Below are 21,487 nucleotides of genomic sequence, written 5' to 3'. Positions count from 1 at the left end.
TTTTTATCGTTATCGGGATAAATGCCAGAAATTATCGTGATACATTTTTTAGTCCATACCGCCCATCCCTAGTGTTCACACGACGAAACTCACACGCAGGCTTTTCAAACAGCTGTTTAGAGGACGAGCCGTAGACTCGGTCAAAGCACAGGAACCAATCGTCTTGCTGCGTCAGTGCTGGCTGCAACACTCGGTCCGGAAAGAGTTTGGCTAACAACGCCACAGAGACAATACGCATCATTTTTATACCACGTAAACAAAATTTGTGTTCTGCCTGTTTGCACTGGCAAACTGTAAAAATAACACATCAAAGCAAAACAATGAAAAATGCAGACAAGCATCTGTCGGCATTAGCGGTGCAGATACCTGGCTGTTTGACAAAATCAGCAGGAGGAACGGAGGAAAAGGGAGGATGACGCTGCAGAAGTTTGGACCGCTGATCTTCATCTCTCCTCTGCTGCTGCACATCGACTGCCAGATCCTGCATGGGCTGATTGACTGACTGGGTAAAGGTCTGAGAGCCACTGTACTCCGTCACGGTGACCTGCCCGGTCACTGTGAATGTTTGAACGGACCGTCCCCCCTCCCAGAACTGAGCAAGAGTCTGCTCAGACTCCCTGCTGGCTGTGAAGAGACGGCGAGGGGATGACAGTTACGTAACGGCTCGGCTGGACAGATGACGGCCACTGTGAGAGCTCCGTTCTCACAGGTATTCAAGCACGTTTTCAACCCAGTTAAATGGTTAAGATGCCAAGCATTTGCAAGGGACTGCTGTGAGTATTGCAAGATGAGATTAGTTAAAAAAAACGGTAAGAAACGCACGTTGCTCCCGGACAAGAGCCGATGACAAGGTAATGAATTGGTCGGTTTGGAGGTTTAACTAGACATATTGAGCACAACTTGCCAAAACAAAAATAAGGAACAGCGATCTCAAGACTGCAAGTGGCCGGGTTAAAGATGGTTAAAAGGTTAAAGAGAGCACTTGTATCACACTTCCCAGAAGCCATGGGAAGAACAAAGTCTGTGTCACAACAAGAAACCTTCCTGGCGTATGAACCGCGCCGAGAAGCTTCATCCTCTAAGATCTGATGACATGAAAGCCGATGAACGAGAATGGATGAGTATGTTAAAGAAAACAATAAGCAAGCGATCAGCAAGTTAGGAATATGCCAAAAGGCATCATGCGTGGCTCCACACAGTTCCTGGTACCTGGGAACGCAGGAGAAGACTGGGCTTTGTCAGAAGCCACCAGTGAGGACCAATCATCAGTCTCACACCTGGTTGATGCTGAGAGTTGTTGCAGAAACTGGAGAGTTTCATCTCCAGCTGCAAGAGCAAAACAAAGTCAGAGAGCGGCCTATTCAACCGGGGTTTTAATGAGAGAACCACGTTGTTACGTGCACGTACCTCCATCTAGGGTTCGTGACAGCCTCTTGCTTGCAGAGCGTGCGAAGCGAGGGGCCGGACGGATAATCATGGAGCTCGCCTGGCGGGTCTGGGCCTGAGTGCGACCACTGTACCTAAACTTAGAGCCCAAGCTCAGGAAGCGACGTGATGCCGGAGTCTCCACTGCTGAAACCCTGAGTAAGACATACAAAGATTTTATTTTCACCAATTTATAATTAAATCAATGTTGACACTTTGAATTTTATCTTTTATCTTATTAAAGAGACAAAACTTGACTCTGCGTATGTAGCTTTTTGTCTCTGGGGTTTAATCCACAGCTTAAGCTGCACAAAAAACAGTTGTCTACAAGATCGAGAAACTGAGAAAGACTCCTGGTACCGATAAAGAAAGTGTCATTTTAATCAACTAGAAAAACATATGTTTACCTGAAGAAGGTATGATGTTCAACGCAAACTTTCCACAGTTTCTTTGAGGCTTTGTAGTTGGGCAGCTTGAATCCTATGGTGCTCTCATACTGCTCTTGCTAAAAGGTAAAAAAAAAAAAAAATTTACTGTTCAGCTATTACAGATACTTTTTTCTTTTATGACTAGTGAGAGTACATTTTTTTTCAATTAATAATAGCACTACATAGAGGATTTTTCTTTTTTCCTCTGGTTAATACAACTTGAAATGAAAGACAAGAAAGCTGTCCTGTTGCAGGGCGAGGTCAGTCATGTGCATCAACAACAACAAACATACGTCATGATCATAACATTAAACATATATTTTCCAGGTCGGAGACGTTTCACCTACACAATGAATCTACGGAGAAAGGTGGTTTGCTGTCTTTACGAGGTCAATATGAGCCCAAAAAAACATGTATTTTCTGAGTATATGGAACATGCCAAAGCATTAGATGGCATGCAGTTGCAGCACGTGGAGGCTCCAATACGTAAACGATTAAGATTTACCTCCGACGGCCTGATTTTGATGAAGAAGCTGCTGCGTTTGTAGGATATCTTCAGCACTTTGGGCCAAGGGAAGCGGTTGATCCTCAGTTTGTCCTTGTAAACCATTAGACCGCCGGAGCAAACCCCCAGCGTTATGTCCACTCCATCAAGATCCTGAATGTAAAAAACAGAATTAAATCAACGTGAGCTCATTTTTCGACTTTACCCATCCTGAACTCTTCTGCATGTTACAGCCTCCCAACTGAGAAACGGAGAGAAGGTGAGAGAAGGTAATGGGTATACAGGACTGTCTCAGAAAATTAGAATATTGTGATTTTCTGTATTGCAATTACAAAAACCAAAATGTCATATATTCTGGATTGATTACAAATCAACTGAAATATTGCAAGCCTTTTATTATTTTAATATTGCTGATCATGGCTTACAGCTTAAGAAAACTCAAATATCCTATCTCAAAAAATTTGAATATTTTGGGAATCTTAATCTTAAACTGTAAGCCATAATCAGCAATATTAAAATAATAAAAGGCTTGCAATATTTCAGTTGATTTGATATGAATCCAGAATGTATGACATTTTTCTTTTCTTAATTGCATTACAGAAAATAAAGAACTTTATCACAATATTCTAATTTTCTGAGACAGTCCTGTATATAAAGTGATTTCAGTGGTAGTTAAATGTGACACTCGACATGACAGCGGCATCATCTTTGTATCGTTTTGCTGCAGCCTCTGGTCATTTCTGTCAAATGAGTAACAAAAGTGCTTGTGACAATGTATGTATTTTTCTAATGATTTCATTTATGGTGCAAAATTAACAAATAATTACCCCTTTGCTGTTAATATCACAGATACTGAAAAGACTTGAGCAAAGGATACACTAGTGTATCCTCACTGACGGCTCCTCCAGCAAGTCTCCTCTCTCCCCCACGTGCGTTTTAGGAATTAATGCGTATATATATGTATATATATTAAATATAGTAATAATGCACATATATATACACCTTTGGTTTCTACCTTCATGGTATCAATCATTAATATGTGTGCAGACAAGGTTAAAAAAAAAAAAAAAAAAAAAAAAGGAATTAATACATTTTATAAAATATGTAACTGAGATTTGGAGGAGAGGCGAGGAGATGAGGAGTGACACTAAAGAAGAGGCTACAATCACAACCATTGGCATCTCCCAGCACTTTCAAAAACAGCCACTAGGGGGCATGCTTTTTTACATAACTTAGACCATGTCGTTTCAGGTCATGGGGTTTGAAATTGTATTAATCTCGATTTTTTTTTTCTGAAAGGAGATGACATCAATTTTGTAATTAAATCTGGATGCCGTCAGTACAATACAGGCTTGCTGCTGCAATATAATGACAAGCATTTTATAAATGAAATGCAATCAGGACATAGTTCGAGGTAGGATTTTCATGAAAACTCTCCATCAGCAGGAAAGGATTAATCCAGAGGGCGGGTGGAGGGGGTGGGGGTCAAATGTACCTTGGCTTGGTGCAGGTCAACGCCATACATAGCAAGTTTCTTTGCATTTTCCAGAAACAGCATGTCTGCTTGGGCTGGAGTCATTGACCTGGACACACACAGATGAGACGGCTCTTTTTCAAAGTCATGGTTCATTGCTGCAGTTACTTTATCATTAAATTATTCCTATATAACTTTGCATGCCTCAGGTGAGCTGTGCTACCATCTCTATGTGAGCCAATCTTTTCCCATGCCCTTTAATGACCTGTATGTGTGGTGCAGCTCCATCACTTTTTCTTCCAGCTCTTTGCTCTGTCCAGGAGCCAGACTCAGATCTTTAACGTAGTCGGCTCCGTGAAGCTCTGGGTCATATTCTCCCAGCTCTGACTGGGCTGTGTAGGAGCCCAGCAGGGACAGTGTGACAAAGGAACAGGGAAGAACGCCACGCATGATGTCCTTCCTCAACTGGAGACACAGAAAATACCTGGAGAAGGTGGGAATGGGGAAAGAAAAAATAAAACAGATAAGTTATGAAGTAGGGGTGTAACGATACACTAATCTCACGATACGGCACGATACACGATATTGAGGTCACGATAACGATACGATACGATATATTATTTTTTTAACAACCTTGAATGAGGTAGTCATGAGGAAATTGTCTTTTATTTGAAAGACACAAAATACAAAATAATGCTGTGCGTTTGCCCTATTGTTACAGTTTGTAATGCTTTATAACTGTTTAAGTTTTAAAGAGAAAGCCAGGCCAACCATTTTACACAAACTGAACTAAAAGTAAATGTCAGGTTTGCATTATGCATCTTCAGTTTCATACAAGTAAAAATATTTTGCCACAAACTGAATAGTTTCTCATGTATGATTTGACTTTTTTCTTTTCCAGAAATTTAACAACTAAAATTAAATAAATAAATACAAGTAAATAAATACATACAATTTTACATCATAAAAAAGATTGATTCATGCTCACCTTATAAGTGTAAGAGGAGATTTATTTTTGTTAAGAAGGTTATTTTGTTAATTCAGGGTTCATTATTTTATAAATATATTCTTTATATTCTGTAAATCAGGGACTATAATTAAACTAGTCAGTTTATCTGTAGTGATTAGTCTGTTTTAGATTGGGGGGAGTGATACGCCACAGTACGGCACTAGGTGCTGTGTTGATGTTCTAAAATCCTACGCTGTTGAGCGGACATTAAAGTACACTGGAACTCAGCAGAAGTTGTCTCTGTGTTTATCCTACTCACGACCCGACAAAGGTTTAATTTAATAAGGTAAGGCTTAACTCTACACCAGCCTTACATTAGTAAAAGTTCAGACCTCAAAACAGTACTAGTTTCTTCTGAGCGGAGTAAGATTTTGATCCGCGCGGTGCGGTCGAGGTCGGATGCGCGTTACTAGTCAACACAATAGATTAATATTAATAACCCAATATCGCAATACACTTTGTCATCTCCACGACACGTATTGTGACATTTTTGTATCGTGAAATTTCGTGGCACGATATATTGTTACACCCCTATTATGAAGATGGGAATCTTTGCTGGAAGGAGGTTGGACAGAAAGTAGAAACTACAAGAACGTACCTGGTGAGGTCTTCTGTGAGTTGCGCTGGATCAGGAGGATAGAACTTCACGTTGAATGTAAACTCATACACGGCACCAGGAACCTGTTTCCGGATCTCTTTAGAGGGGTCCAGCCATATCTACAGAAGATGCACGAGGGGAAAGAAAAGCAACCACTTACAACAAATGTCATGTCAATGTTTGTTTGTTTTTTTAATGCAGTTTTGCTCTCAAAGAATAAAAAACGGTTAAGGTGAGAAAAGCCAGAATACCTTGCCGGCTGGAGTTTCCCAGTTAGAGAGACCAAAGTAATCTTTCTCCAGCAGGTTGACATGGTCACACACCTTTGACAAAAGCTCTTGACCTTTAGCATGTTTCTAAAAGAGAGACACATGGGTTGACAAACATCAGTGCATGAAAACTCTTTAGGTATCGATGCTTATACGTACGTTGATGACATAAAAATTAGAAATAAAACTAAAGCTGTGGGCTCTTACATCAAGCTCACACTCGAACTGAGCGTCGTCCAGCAAGGTGACTTTACACTGCATGGTTTTCTGACGTTTGGAGCCTTTCGTCTCCTCTGGCTTCTTTTCCGTCTTCTTGTCTTTAACCGGTTTCTCTTTCTTCGCCCCCTCCGTTGTTTTTCCTTCTCCTTTGGTCACCTCCTGCTGTTCTGCTGGTTCCTCCTCCCTTTTATCCGTGTCCTCCTTTTTCACTTCCTTCACTAATTCAGGCTCCTTCTTTATGTCAGACTCCTGCTTCGGTTCCCCTGGAACAGGCTGATCAAAGAACACAAGATATTTTGTATGTGTCAGATGCCGATGACAAGACGGCAAAGCAATGCAGACTGATGACAGCAATAGAGCCAACACTGGAGATCAAGAGTGAAACACAAATATCTAGCTGTAGCTTTAAATCACACTAAGCTTTTAGTTCAAAGTCACTGCACTTTCCCATAGTAAGCTATGCAGATCATAAATATTTCATTTGGAGAGAAAAGAGCCCCTGTTCTACAATATGATGTGTACACACGCTGAGAGAGGATAGAAGGGGTAGAAGACTGATAACAACCTTTTATGAACTAAAAACAAAAACACATATCACATTAGCTTAGCATGGAAAAAGTTCATCTTTCTTTCTAAAAAAAAAGGGTTGGGGTTAGGCATGGGGCGATATACGATATTATCATATATCGCGATAAAAAACGGCCGCGATAACGTTATCGTGGGGTACTGTAATTATCGCCAATTTTTTATTTTTTTTTGTCACACAAGGCTACCAGCCAGGTAGAAGCCAGTGTTATTTTTTTCATGTATTTTATTAATATTATTTATTATTATTATTTATTTAATATTTTTTCAGAGAGTAGTACAATCCGTGTGCATTTGACTACTGTGGCACTTTATTTTCACTCAATCTTTGTGTTGGCCATGCAGCTTTTGTTTTGTATACTACAGAGCAGTGCCTTTATTTTATTATTTTTCCAGAGAGCCGTACTAAGTAGCAGGCAGCCAGCCACTGTTAAAGTTTCAGAGAGTAATACAATCAGTGTGCATTTGGCTCTACTTTGTCACTTTATTTCTATTTGTCACTTATTTCTTTCGACTCTCAGGGAAGTATTTTCTTACAAAAAAAGAAAGTTCAAATAAGTACCGGTACCGGTACTATAGTTTACACTTTGTAATGCATAACATTTACAGTACACTATTTGTTCTCTACCTCAAGTGTCACTGTGTTGAGAATGATTTGAGAATAAATGTTCTGAAGGAACCAGTGGATCCACGGTTAGTGTTTTTCCTTGCATTTTAAGAATTTTATAAGCAACGCGCTAATATTGTGATAATATCGTAATCGTGATATTTTTGTCCACTAATATCGTGATATGAAATTTTCATATCGTCCCATGCCTAGTTGGGGTAATAGTTGCCTAAAAGCAATGCCAAAGCTCTCCAGTTGAAATCCTGGATATGCAGTAGTGGTTTATCTGATATCTCGTTGTCACACCGGCGTTAAAAGCAGCAGAATCCACACCTTGAACACGGTTCTGCCACCGATCTGCATCTACACGTCATAGCCCGCCGCTGCCACTTGGGAGCAATCTCAGAAATATATGGTTATGTACTAATCTCAGTTGAGTTGTCACTTTTTGGTTTTTGTTTTGTCAAGTTATCATATTGTGACGGGCCTGGGGTCTGATTCATGACATTTAGATTGGAGATCAACCAGCTTGTTTTTAAGCATAGTGCAGAAATCCAATTAAGTTATTCCATATATATTTTTAATAAACTGGGTTATATGTTGAACTGTGGATATCTATCTCAAAATTTCAGCCCAGCATCCCAGGTTTTAAAATTTGGACAACTATGAAAGCTGATACGTCACCATCCCCTTCACTGTCATCAGCTCCTGAAAAGACGTCTTAATAACCACCAACTTACTGTGATCATAGAGACTTGATTTATAATGCGCTTGTGCTAATTAGGGGTGGGCAAAAATATCGATATGGCAATATATCGCAATACTTTTCCAGCCGATTCAATATCGATATTAAAAATTTGAATATCGATTTTTTTTTTTTTATATTTTTTTATCCCCGATTTTTTTCCCATTTTATCACCCAGTGCTCCTACTTAAGTGACAGTCCTGGGCATTGCCACTCTCTACCAACCCTGGGAGGGCCCTGCACTGAGCTCAGGTTTTATTTCACGTTTTATTTCATTTTATAATTTATTTTTTATATAACACAATTGCCTGTCCTTAAAAAATGTAAAATAAGGGACAGAGGTTTATTTATTTATGGATTTATATTTATACTGACTGATCACTGTGGCTGTCCTTGGTTTTAGTACCCATCTTTCTTGTGTTTATTATCATTTGCCACATAATTAAAGCAACCTCATACTAAATGTAATGTTAATTTCATATGATGTAAATAATATGAAAAACATATACAAATATGTTGTAACTTTAGCTTGTATAGTTATAATAAAACATTGTTTTGACTCAGTTTGTCCCATGAATTGTCATTATAATCTGATGAACGTGCAACTCGGATTTTAAGATCCATCACTATCATCTGATGTACATATATACAACTTGGATTTTAAGACGTGTAATGCATTTTAACATTTTTCGGTGAACTATGTAGAATATAATAATCGGGATATCGCATAATCGGGATATCGCAATGTGTATCGTATCGTGGCTCAAGTATCGTGATGCGTATCGTATCGTGAGGTCCTTCCCAATACCCACCCCTAATAATAATGAAAGCATAAACCAAATTGGCAAAGGTTAGTTACAATTAGCTTCCAATGATTAAACAATCAGTGATATTCAAGGAAAACTCATTCATTCTGCCATGTTGCATCAAAGTTATCCCATGTTGGTGGCTGGGGATTGGATCCAGACCACCATCGTGAGAACAACTGGGCATCAGGGGAAGCTGCAGTAAATGGACACCGGTCCACAGTCGTGAATATTTCTCACCTGTGTCTCTGCGCTGCTTATTGATTGCTGATCTGGAGCCTGTTCGGCGTCTGGCTCCGTTTTAAGCTCAGCTTCTGGAGCAGCGATTGGTGCTTTCACTTTTTCCTCAATGGGCTCCTTCTTCCCTTTGTTTTTCCCCTTTTCCTTCTTCTTCCCCTTGTCCTCTTCCTTCTGCTGCTTTTCTTCGGTCTTTCCCTTCTCCTCCTCGTTCTTTTTCTTCTTAGTCTCTTCTTTCAGGTCCTCCTCTTCTTTTTTGGACTCCTCTTTTGGTTTGTCCTCTGTCTTTTTTCCCTTTTCGTCTTTTGCTTTCTCCTCCTCGTTTTTAACCTTTTCTTCTTTCACTTTTTCTTCCTCCTCCTCTCTCTTTTTTGTTTTTTCAGCCTCTCTTGCTCTTTCTTCTTCTCTCTTCTTTGTTTTCTCCTCTTCTCTCTTTTTTACCCTCTCTTCTTCCTCTGCTTTCCTTTTTGCCTTCTCCTCTTCCTTTCTCTTTATTTTTTCTTCTCTTTCTTTTTTCTTAGCCACCTTCTTGTCAACTCTTTCTTCTTCCTTCTTTCCAGTTTCTGCCTCTTTTTCTTTGATCTCAGGGGTATCCTTCTTTTCTTCTTCTTCTTCTTTTTCCCCCTTTTCTACAACTGGTTTTGCCTTCTCCTCTTTTGGCTCCTCTTTCTTTTCTTCTTCTTTTTTCGTCTCGTCTTTTACTTTCTCTTCATCCTTATCTGCTGCTTTCTTTTTTGCTTCTTTCTTTTTCTTTTTACTGCCCTTCTTCTCAACTTTTTCCTCTACTTTCTTCTTCTCTTCTTTTTCTTCTATTTTCTCTTCCTCGTTCTTTTTAACCTCTTTGACCTCTGGTTTTTCCTCCACAGCTTTAGCCTCCGTGTCTTCCTTCTTCACCTCTTCCACCTTCTCATCTTCTACCTTGTCAGTTTTCTGTTCTTTTTCAGCTTTTTCGTCCTTGGCCTTCTCGGCCTCGAAGCCCTCGCCCTCGGAGCACTGCGACCGACGTTTCAGGAAAGAAGAGAAGAGGCGAGAGAGGCCTTTGCCGGCAGAGGTCCTGGTCCGAGGCTTCAGCTGCTCCTCTTCAGGAGAGCTGGCTTCATTCGCAGGCCCAGGCTCGGCAGCCTGCTCCTGGGCCTTCTTGCTCGCCTGAACCCCTTCCTGCTCAGACGCTGCTGCCGCTTGTTTCTGCTTGTTCGCCGGCTCAGATTTGGGTGCAGGCGCACCACCGCTGGTCTTCTGCTTGTTCGCCGGCCCAGATTTGGGTTCAGAGCCACCACCGCTGGTCTTCTGCTTGCCCTCTGTGGCTGCCTCACTCACAGTGCTTGGCTCTGTTGTCATGGTAGCCACTGGGAAGGAGAACAGAAGTGAGTCAGAGATGGAGAAAGGTCATCGTGCTGCACAGAACATAACACTGCACTACATGACTGCAACTGGACAGAGGTGTCAAAAGTATTCACATTCATTACTCAGGTAGAAGTATAGATACTAGAGCTTAAAAATACTCCTGTAGAAGTTGAAGTATCAACTCAAGTTTTTTACTCAAGTAAAAGTATAAAAGTACTGGTTTCAAAACTACTTAAAGTATAAAAGTAAAAGTAATGTAAGGGGGAAAAAAGCCATTAAGGACAAAAGCCATTGAAAATGAATGCTAATATATTAAAGAACCATATATGTGTACTATTGAGCATTAACATGTGTTTCAGAGAGCAGGAGATATGATGACTAGTTGCCTATAAGTATTGTAATGGTGCAAAAAGTCAAACTTCAGAGGCATGTTATCATTTATCCTAACATTTATTGGAATGTACATCCAAGTTTAGTTGCAGGAATCTGAGGGAACGGATGTAAGAACAAAACTGGACAAGAACATCTGAAACAACCACAACCAAATTCACTCTATCCGGATGGAGCAATTTAACTGGATAGTTTTTGTTTAAAGGCCAAAATGAAATAGAGTAACGAGGCTGTTTTTAAAATGTAAGGAGTAAAAAGTACAGATAATTGCGTGAAAATGTAAGGAGTAAAAGTAAAAAGTCGTCTGAAAAATAATTACTCCAGTGAAGTATAGATAACCAAAATTTCTACTTAAGTAAGGTAACAAAGTATTTGTACTTCGTTACTTGACACCTCTGCAACTGGATCAGGTTAAACGAGAAAGTGGACTATAATCTGACCGTTGGAAAACATACTTCACTTGCTATGCAAAGAAAGAAATGATCATGCCTGGACTTGACTACCTAGATTGGAAAAATGTGCACTGTGCAATTATATTAATTAACACAAAGAAATTAACAAAAAAGTGTAGCCAATCAAAAATGTGTTTAAATGTATCATTAGCTGCCTATCCTCATAACAGACCTAGTCTATGAAACATGAAGTAAACTGCCACCCACAGATTATAATCTAGCTCAAAAACACACATACACAAATGTCATTTCATCACACAAAAGCCGTCCTTGTTGCAGAGAGCATCAGCGTGGAGCTCTGAGACCAATCAGGGACTCATTAAATCACATTGGCACAAGAGAGGAATTCTGCTCTGGAACTTCCTATTAGCAGCGCCGGGGTCATCTTCCTCAAGCTTTTCATATCACACATGCTCCTCTGGCACACTGGGACCACCTACTGTTTTTTTACAATAAAAGGGCAAAAAGGTGCATCAACTGATAATATATTTTGTAGTGGGCGACCGATAATCGGCCGTGGTCGATTAGCGAATTCGATATTCATAATTTTATTAATAATCGGTATCGCCCCCCCCCCAAAAAAAAATCGAATTTTTAAGTAAATATTTGCACTTAAAAAAACAACCTGTGTAGCCATTTTCACAACCTGTAGTTTGGTTGTTTGTCATGTGTACTAGTTAGCTTACTGTTACTACCTCCAAGTCGGTTTGGGTCTGGGAATTGGGAGTATTGTGCCTGACTGTTCTAAAATTGAGGCTGTTATTCCTCTTAATTTGTTATAGGCAGCTTTTTTATTTTATGTAAAGAGAAAATTCACTTAATGTTATTTTTAATAACTGAAATGCTGCTTGTTTTGTTTGATGTTCCATAATTTGCACTTTTGATGTGTGAGCCGTGCGAAGTGAATATTGCTGTCCTTCCTAGTTAAAGCAATAAATTGCTCACCATTCATTTAAATGAATTCTTGTATTGAAATTTGTTTTCTCCCAAAAAGGTAAAAAAGGGTAATAATCGTATCGGCTGATATCGGCTATCAGTCTTTTTGATTTCCCCCTAATCGGTGATCGAAATAATCGAAAAAAAGGCTGATCGGTCGGACACTAAGATTTTGGTAAGATTTTATTAATTGACCTATAGATTTTCAGGACTATCAAAGATAACGGATAATTCTTCTTGGCCACTATGTCTTTAGAATAATAATCAAATTTTTCCACATGTCTGAGGCAGCCGTGGAGAATATCAAGGCTGCAGCTAAAAACGTAATACTTTCCCCAAATGTTCTGAAATACAAACTGTGGCGACTGAATGACTGAGTGTTGCGGCGCCGACAGGAAAGATCTGGTGGAATTAGAAACTTTCAACTGTCAGCTGATTCAATCACTCATCTGACTAAAATACACGGCGGGCACTAATTAATCCCTGGACACCTCTCTTATAGTGCTTCACTCAGCATGATCAAGTATCTTCAGCTCCACAGATATGCCTGGAGTCTGGCGCGGTGTAATCGGTGACTAATGTGGCATTGCTCGTCTGATCCATATGTAGTTCAAGTCCCACCCAGCTCAGGGTGGAGTGGGGGAGGACAAAATGCCAGACAAGCAGACAGGCCAATCTTCCAGATGTACAGGGCTGCCCCCCAAAGGATCTCTGTGCCATACACTTCCCACTGGCACTACGGGACAGCAGGAGAGGAGGAGGGGTACACCAACGCCAAATCCTCTTTAGCCCTCCCATTGTTTGCGTCCAGTGACCAATAACTGAGCGCCACTCTATTACTAATCCTGCCCACCCTTCCCCCATAGGACCCCCCATAGGTCTATTCCCTAGGTCACCGCCGCACACACACATGCCCACACCTTTCTGCATCAGTGCCCACAGCCTCCTCTGGGTGTTTTAATGCTCCGTCATCTCAATTCTGATTGTCAGGAAACAGACATGTTCCTAATGGACCAGCTGAGTTTGTGTCTGCTGCCTCCTCCATTTCGTGTTACTTAACTAACATCTCTGCTATCAGCCAGCTGAGCAGGGCCAACCCGAATCATGACGGCGACAGAAACGCCACGGGATCTCTCAGCACACTATCAATCTCCAGCAAAATGACAAATGTCGCCTCCGCTTTGGTGTGGAGGCAATTACATGAAATATTGCGGTTCTGTTTGAAAAGAAAGGGGAAAAAATCTGCCCTCAATGCCATCCAATTAGTGTCTGTAATGAGCTAAATTATAGATGAAGTAGGCCACCCTCTAGCAAGGGAGCTCACAAAGAGCTGATGAATCAGGTTCAGGCGCCAGGACTGGTGTTCACGCAGGATTTTATTTGAATTTTGTGTTTTTGTAGAGAAATCATGAGAAATTATAAGAGATTCAATGTGGTTTGGTCTGTGAAACGGAAGGTTCCTTTAAGTGATATCTAATCACTTAAAGGAACCTTCCGTGTATTCGCTCATCTCATTGAACTTGCAAGAATTCATGAACAAATTTGTCTGAAAATGTTAACGAGACACTTGGATTAAACTTCAAAAGTTACATTTCTGGCAATTGTCTTGCTATTAGAGCTGGTTTGGCTCCAGTACATCAGTGTATTTATATGAAATCAGATGAAAGGACTGAATGGAGAAGACTGTGCAGAGGAGGAGGAGGAGGAGGAAGTATAGAGTATAAATAGCTCCGTGTGCGCAAGATGCAAGGATTCATTAGTTGCCTTGACAGCTCATTTCTATTTTTGTCCAGTTTACTGCACAAATGCACACATGTGCAAATATGTACACAGTGGCAAAAACTTACATAATATATGGCTTCGTCAGAAAACAGAAGCACATTTTGTTTGTTTTGAAGGCTCAAAACACCACTTCTTTACCATGATGAGTAAAAGGAGTCCTAAATAACCTCGTACGAACACTCGAGCATAAAGAAAGCATGTTTCCTGGACACTGAGAGCAGGCTTAAGGAATTAGAAGGAGTTTAGAGTTAATCAGCCCCCAAGTGACCAAGTGAGATTATCTCCATCTACCTGCCAACAGGGACCCATCTCACTGTCTTCCTGGGTGCGACTGACTGTCTCCGTTTGTGTCTATGGGAAAGAATGAGGACCTGGCGCTTGTGATCCACTTTGCTGATTCATGGTTTTATGCAGAGCTCCGCCTACCTGGCTGAAAATCAACAGAAATGAAACCAACGCCAAAATATCCGTCCTTTTTTCCACATGGTTGCTCATATTAACACTTCTGAGTGAACACCGGCAAACATGCTAACACTGCTCAACCTTTCATATGTCCGGCCCTCACATAAGCCCACACAGCAACACAGATTACATAAAAGTACTTCCTTTTTTCTATGATCCCGTGGTTGTAATAATACAGTATGTCAGATTAACTCAAAGCTTTGACCGGAGCACATACTGTACATCCTAACTGCAGCGATATGTGAACAAAAGGTTGTTGTGTTTTTTTTTAGTCTGGTTATCTGTGTAAGCCTACCCCAATCTCTCTCCTAAACTAATCAATACGCACAGATGGTCCTTGGGCCTGATGCTGTAACATGAAGCGACATGGGAAAAGGAGGAATTGGCATGATTGATTTAATTTGGTTTCCCTAAAAGCAATTTTGAGTCCATTTCGAGCATCACTTCAGCCAAAGCGCTTAGAAGAAATACTTTCTAGACACATTTATGGCACATGATGACAGAAATGATGTTGCAGACAAAAACCAGATCCATGGTAAGATGTCTCGCTCTCAGGATTTGAATGTACAACTGTGGTTAGCACTGTAACCCTCAGAGAGAGAAGATTTCTGGTTCAGGTCCAGCCCACAGTCCAAAAACATAAAGATGACTGGTAGTTCTGAGGGGAAAGCAGGCGTGAGTGTGGGCGTGCATTGTTTGTCTCTGTGTGGCCCTAAAGGACCAGTGACATGTGGAGGACATATCTCGCCATGACAGCTGGGACAGACTCCAGTGCGCCTGTAACCCTGAACAGGATGCAGGAGGAATAGAAAATCAACAGAGGAATTATTTATACAGTTTGGCGTCAAAGTTATTTGTGAAGTTATGATGTTAATTCTGATTTACAGTTGATGCTGTAACTACTAAACTCATTCTTTATTTGAAAAGAATAAGAGCAGGAGGCCCTGCAGGGTTTTCGTCTGCTTCCAATTTAGTTATGCTCACATGACAGAGTAGTAGTCTAACTGTACGAATGCATCATAACTCCCAAAAGAGGATTACACCCAGCAAGCTCTTCTGGGACCTCGATGACCTCACTCTCCCACAGCAGGGGCAAAAAAAGGCTTCTTCATAACTTCAGTAGCTCCGTTTGTTCACAATACCACTGATTCAGCTGCATGCAAGACCCAGACACCTGCTTCTTATCAACATCCTTTTTAAACATCTGTGTTTTTCTTCTGTCGCCCATGCAAGCACTTCCCCAGTTCTGCTGCATTAGTGCTGCCTCGGTCTCTCCCTCATCCTCTGTACGTCATATCTGCACAAAAGATTATCTGACTATATATATTCAGCAGTATCATCAATGGAGATGAGGCTTATTGGATGAGTTTCCTTCGATTGCATTATGGTTTGCAAAGGCACACGACTAAATACAGTCACAAACGCCACCTCTTCAGAACAGAAATGGGTATTTTTATCCCACACATTCCTCAAGGGGGCAAAAGCAAAACATGTCAAGCAGAAAACAAAATGCAAAGCAGAGAAGTCCCTGAAACCAAATTAAAAAAGAAGAAAAGAAAAAAGAACAAAAGACATGTGTGTATCTGAGCACACACTTTTTTGGGGAAATTGCTGCTAAAACAGCCAAACATGAGCATTTTCATCCTGATTATGATCGCACCTGTCTGTTGTATCCTACTTGTCAAAAGATTGCTAAACGAAAAGCTCGAACAAAATAAATAAATATTTTTCAAAAATTATAATTTACAAATTGTAATATCCAAAAACAGCATCACCATAACAATACAGAAGAAATTATTATAGTCTTAAATAAACTTGTGCAAACGGTGGTCTTTCCAAAAACAGGTTTCTGGCCATTTACATACATTTGACAAAAAAATAACACGAATACTGTATATAAAAGACACAACAACAACAACACATCACAGCCTCCAAGAGTCGGGAATATTTCTCAGTTATTAATTTTAAAAGCATCAATACTGGTCTTTTTAAAAGGATAATTTAAACGTGGTCAGATTGAAGCTGCTGGAACAATTTAAACAGTATAAAGTCGAGTGATAGCAGAGACCAAAACGAGCGTAAATGCCCAACTTTTCAAATGAACCGCTAATCGGACCAACATGTCAGGGCATTTAAACAATCCTGCATGAAAATGGCGCCGAATGTCCAACAAAACAAACGGACCTGGTCCACGCTGATAAACGGACACGCTGCTTAAACTGGGCTTACCTACTCTAGGTTTTGCATCAAGGGAGAAGAAAAACGGAAGTCCAAAATCCCACCAAACGCGTAATATTCCGCTGGTTCAGTGGAGAAACAATGCCGGGACGATGCACATGCTTTGTTTTGCTGGAGGTGTCCGCTCGTAAAGGGGCGGTACTCGGCTGAAGCCGGATTTATGGTTCCGCGTTAAATCGACGCAGAACGTACGGCGTAGGGTACGCGGAGACGCGCATGGTACGGTGCGCGTCGCCGCGTAACCTACGGCGTAGGCTCTGCGTCGGCGTAACGCGGAACCATAAATCAGCCTTAAGCCGAGCGCCCGCGCTGCAACCAGCGCGCGGCGCGCTCGGCTCTGGAGGATGGATGGATGGACCTTCATACAGGCTCATTCGAACTGCCTCACTCTATTATGGAAACTTAAAGGGGACCTATTATGAAAAACACATTTTTTCTTGCTTTAACATATAAAGTGGTCTCCCCTCACCCTGACAACTCAGACAAGGAGGAAAGCAACCAAATTCTGCAGTGTCTGTAGAGCCGCCCGGATGAGCCGTCCAGTGTGATGTGGCTTCTACGAGCCGTTCAGATTCTGCTCCTGTCGTTACGTAACCAAGATGCAAACCACGCCCACGACTAAACACCACGTCCTAAAGGCTGGATTATGATTCTGCAACAAATCGACGCCGAGCGTGCGCCGCAGGTTGCGCGCACGCCACGCCGCACGCCACGCCGCACGCCACGCCGCACGCCACGCCGCACGCCACGCCGCACGCCACGCCGCACGCCACGCCGCACGCCACGCCGCACGCCACGCCGCACGCCACGCCGCACGCCACGCCGCACGCCACGCCGCACGCCACGCCGCACGCCACGCCGCACGCCACGCCGCACGCCACGCCGCACGCCACGCCGTGCCTGACTCGCACCTCCCACAAATTGTAACTACGCGTCGAGAGGTCACAGACCAACGCAGACCCAGAGGGCTGTGATTGGTTCGCTTGGTAGCAACGCATTTCCGGTTCCGGCTCATGAAGGAGTCGTGAACTTTCAGCGCTCTTTTCTTCGTGTATGTGTGATTTTTTTTGTTTTGGTTTTTTGCACAATAGTTGTCCTTATCTCTTATCCCTATCTGATTCACTCTGACCAGAAAAGTCGGATAAACCCTTCAGGAAAAGTTCGCATCCCCCTAGCGGTCACGGGGGGTACTGCACCCCGGCGAAATGGAGTGACGGAGAAGTCTGGAGGATTCACGACGGCGTCACGGCAGCGGCGTGTGCTCTACGTTGGTTTAGTGCAGAACCATAATCCAGCCTTAACTGCGGCGTTGCGCCGCCTCACGCCACCTCGCGCCGCCTCGCGCCGCCTCGCGCCACCTCGCGCCGCCTCGCGCCGCCTCGCGCTGCGCCACTCGCTGCCAGTTAGGGCAGTCCAAAAGAAAATAAAGCAATGGAATTGATTTTGTCGCTGTCGCTTGCATCGCAGGCAGTTAGGACACGGTAACTCTGTCAGCCGGAGCTTCCGCCATTTTTTCGTAGCGGTGTATCACGTCCTTCAGGCAGCCAATCAGCACAGAGCCTCATTATCATAGCCTCCCCGCCCACTCAGAATCCCACATAGATAATGAGGTTAGAGACGGGGATGATAAAGACATGGTTTAGAGGCTGAATTTCTAATTTATTTAGCAAAAACAATCAAAAGCTTGTTTTTAAGACATTCAAGGCCTGTTTAAAATAGGTATTACATGCCATAATAGGTCCCCTTTAAATACTCCAATGCCAGGGAAACACTGTGATTCGGAGAGGTATTTAAAGTACTTTTAAGGTTTCAATCACGGATTACCACAGTATTTGCATATTGCAATGACTGTCAATACAAAGAGCATAAAGGAGAGCAATCATTAACAGGGTACAATGTCCATGAAATAGGAGGGCAGCAGAGGGGACACAGTAGTAGGGCTTGTTTCTTTTAATGCAACCATGCACCCTTGGTAGAGATAAGTGTAACAATTCAAAGTACCAGATGAAAATACAATGACAAACATACCCCAAAAGCATATGCATATGGTTGTGCGTACGCGCACACACACACACACACACACACACACACACACACACACACACACACACACACACACACACACACACACACACACACACACACACACACACTAGATGTCTTTATGAGGGCCTGAGTGGTCCCCACCCATCTGCCTGACCCCATTAGGGACATAAAGCTTATAGGCAGCAAGAAGTGGTGGTGTGAGGAGGGTGGGGGGTGGGGGGGTTTGGAGTGAGGGGGTTCATTATTCTCATCACCACACGGGGAATTTTTTTTGTCTCATAGTAGCATGCTTGTCTGGCATGCGAATCAGTGCCAGGTCACTTCTGGGCTATTGACTGGCTATCCATTAAATAGGGGTGTGTGTGTGTGGGGGGCTAGGGGGGGGCTACCAGTTTGTAGGTTAGTCCATAATTCTAGTGACTTAGAAGGCCACTCTAAAGGAACCCCAAAGAAATAATGGGAAATGCCAGTTTCTTTTTTTTTTGTACAAAAAAGAGAGAATATGTCAGTTGAGTGGTATTTATTTTTCAGGACTTTGACCACAGCATGAAGTGACGTCACCATCAAACTGACGGTGTTAAACATTAACAAAAAACCAGGCATTCACAGGAATCCTAACAGGGTTCAAATACAAAGTAAAACAAGAGCAAATACTTCTGGATGTAGTTTATTCACGTTGAACCGGCTTCCTCTGATTGAGTTTTGGCTCTAATGAGCGAGTTGGTGAGACATATGAAGACCCTTGGTTGCTTAGAAACCCCGGCCCAGCCCTGTGCCTACTGCAAGGAGCAGGTGTTGAGCTGGGCCCAGGAGAGAGACGAGAGACCAAAAACAGAGGGGAGGAGGAGAGAAGCAGCAGCACTTACAGACTCACTGTCCCCAGAGACAGTGACAGCCTGAAACCACAGACACTGACACTACCCACAACTCACGCTTTTGCACTATAGACACACCCAAAAACACTGACACAAATTCGCAGCTTCCCCTGCTACTCTTCCTCATTCATCCAAAAGAGCAAGCCAAACACACACATATGATGGTGTGTTGCTTTACTCCAGCTGAGTGCTCGGGGGGTTATGTTATGTTTGTTTGGAACATCTTTATCCCTCTCTGGCACCATCACTCAGTGATTGCATAATGCTCTATCACACCACTTCCACCCGGTTCATCTCTCTCTCTGACTTTCGATTCTGCATTAGGATTCAAATCAGTCCCCCTGAATCTTATGTAAAACACATGTAGATTTAAAAGAGCTTTAAATACGAAATTCGACTGCATGTAACAGAGGCATGGTTGCAAGGTTTGTTCTTTCATTTGTGCTGAGCTTTCAGGAGCTCTAGCAGGATGCAGGGTAACATCAATATTCATAGTGTGCCATTATGTTATGAAGAATTTATGAAGCAGGAAAGGTCCATATTTCCGCCCTTCACCGCAAGAAGACACAGCACCCCAATTTCTTTTTGATCTTACTTTTGGATTCTCTTACAGGAATGTAAATTGCTCGGGGTATGAAAGACTGTTGTAGTGCAGCATGCCGCACAACATCTTAACAGAGAGAACAGGACTAGATGTGTAGCTACTGAAACTGCTGACTCCATCTATTAACAAATCCTATTAGGAAAGAAATGCTTTATTTGAATATGCTCAGATGTCTCCTGAGATTCAAGGCGACCTTTCAAAGAGTCTAGACCATACCCTGAGGCTCACAGAACAATAAACAAGTTATGGCAGACATTCTCAGCCAACTAAGTGCATGCTGCATTATATTTGATCATTGGGATGCCATAATAATGGCAGAGTTGTGTTAGTTTACATTGCCACCTGGTGGAGACTGTAAACGCATCACGCTCATATACTTGTGACATGTATGTTGGTGACTTCAGTTGGTGGACAGCGTGATGGTCTGGTGTCAAAACTGGATAAATATTCTTCTATTTATTAGTTTTCAATAAATATAGAACAGTGCAATATAACTGCATTTCTATGGTCTCCCCTATGCTAGAGCTTTTCAAATTTGCTGTTTAATCTGGGCAGATATTTTAAAATAAAATTACAAATACACTTTTTGTTGTGAGAGGGAAACCCCGCCAATTCTACTCTACTTTATCGCTGAAGTGTTGTGCGTGATGTGAGCATGTGTTCGTGAGAGATAAAGGTGTGTTTGCGTTCAGAGGCCTCCAGAGACACTGTCATACCCCTCCCAAAATGAGTCAGCTGAGGGCTTCAACTGCTCGACAAAAACTGTGTTCAATAATGTTAGCCACTGTCATTTTTTGGATAATGTCTTGAGTCTAAAGATGTGAAGAGGTGGGGAAAAAAATCAAGATTTGAAAGCTACAGTTGGGAAGACACAAATATTTGAATCAGGTGTCTAGAAAATGGTGACGGAGTTACAAGGGATGACAGAAACATTCAAAAATAAATATTTGATAATCACCATGGAGGCTGATGAGCTATGATGTTATAAAAGTGCTTCTTAAATATAAATGAAATGCGTCTTTGCAGTTGAGCAAAGATGTTAAACTTCAACAACAGCATTGTTTCCAAGCATAACATAGAAGCCTATTCTCAAGATAAATATGATTGAATAAAATGATATTTAACCGGTGTTTCGGTCCCATCATGACTGCAGTATAGCTCCTTTCTGTTTTAGTCAGATTACATTATATTTGATACTCACATCATTTCCAATGGAGGGTGATTTCCCAGTGAACAGGCAGTCCAGATGGTGTGGCCGGGTAGAAAACATGGAATCAGAGAAACAGGGAATCAGTTGAGGAAATAAAAGTCTAATTTAGGACACATTATAGTTAAACAGAATTAAAGCACACCACCATAAAAACAACGTTTACCTTGGCGGAGGGTATTTCAGAAATTCACAATTATTAGTTTGCATGAAAAAAACAACCCCTAAATTGGTATGTTTTATA

The 21,487-nt window shown here is 41.9% G+C and overlaps 1 protein-coding gene across 19 annotated transcripts in view; it reads right to left on the bottom strand.

Moving 5' to 3' along the window:
* LOC133429235 (uncharacterized) overlaps nt 1-21,487 on the bottom strand; it is a 43,777-nt gene extending 22,290 nt beyond the window's left edge. For 17 of the 19 annotated variants that reach the window (XM_061716611.1, XM_061716628.1, XM_061716629.1 and 14 more), the window contains exons 1-13: nt 16,507-16,653; nt 8,911-10,253; nt 5,916-6,200; nt 5,691-5,795; nt 5,440-5,558; nt 4,098-4,316; nt 3,854-3,941; nt 2,359-2,511; nt 1,833-1,930; nt 1,408-1,580; nt 1,210-1,326; nt 367-624; nt 94-210 (exon numbers count right to left, since the gene is read on the bottom strand). In XM_061716611.1, the coding sequence (XP_061572595.1) occupies nt 94-210; nt 367-624; nt 1,210-1,326; nt 1,408-1,580; nt 1,833-1,930; nt 2,359-2,511; nt 3,854-3,941; nt 4,098-4,316; nt 5,440-5,558; nt 5,691-5,795; nt 5,916-6,200; nt 8,911-10,253; nt 16,507 (3,076 nt within the window). In that variant the 5' untranslated portion in view covers nt 16,508-16,653. Of the gene's footprint in view, nt 1-93; nt 211-366; nt 625-1,209; nt 1,327-1,407; nt 1,581-1,832; nt 1,931-2,358; nt 2,512-3,853; nt 3,942-4,097; nt 4,317-5,439; nt 5,559-5,690; nt 5,796-5,915; nt 6,201-8,910; nt 10,254-16,502; nt 16,654-21,237 lie in introns of those variants that run through there. The other 2 variants (XM_061716615.1, XM_061716613.1) reach the window with 2 other exon arrangements.

The sequence above is a fragment of the Cololabis saira genome, chromosome 3 (genome assembly GCF_033807715.1).
Source record: "Cololabis saira isolate AMF1-May2022 chromosome 3, fColSai1.1, whole genome shotgun sequence".
NCBI lineage: Eukaryota > Metazoa > Chordata > Actinopteri > Beloniformes > Belonidae > Cololabis > Cololabis saira.
This window is presented reverse-complemented; position numbering and strand designations above follow the sequence as displayed.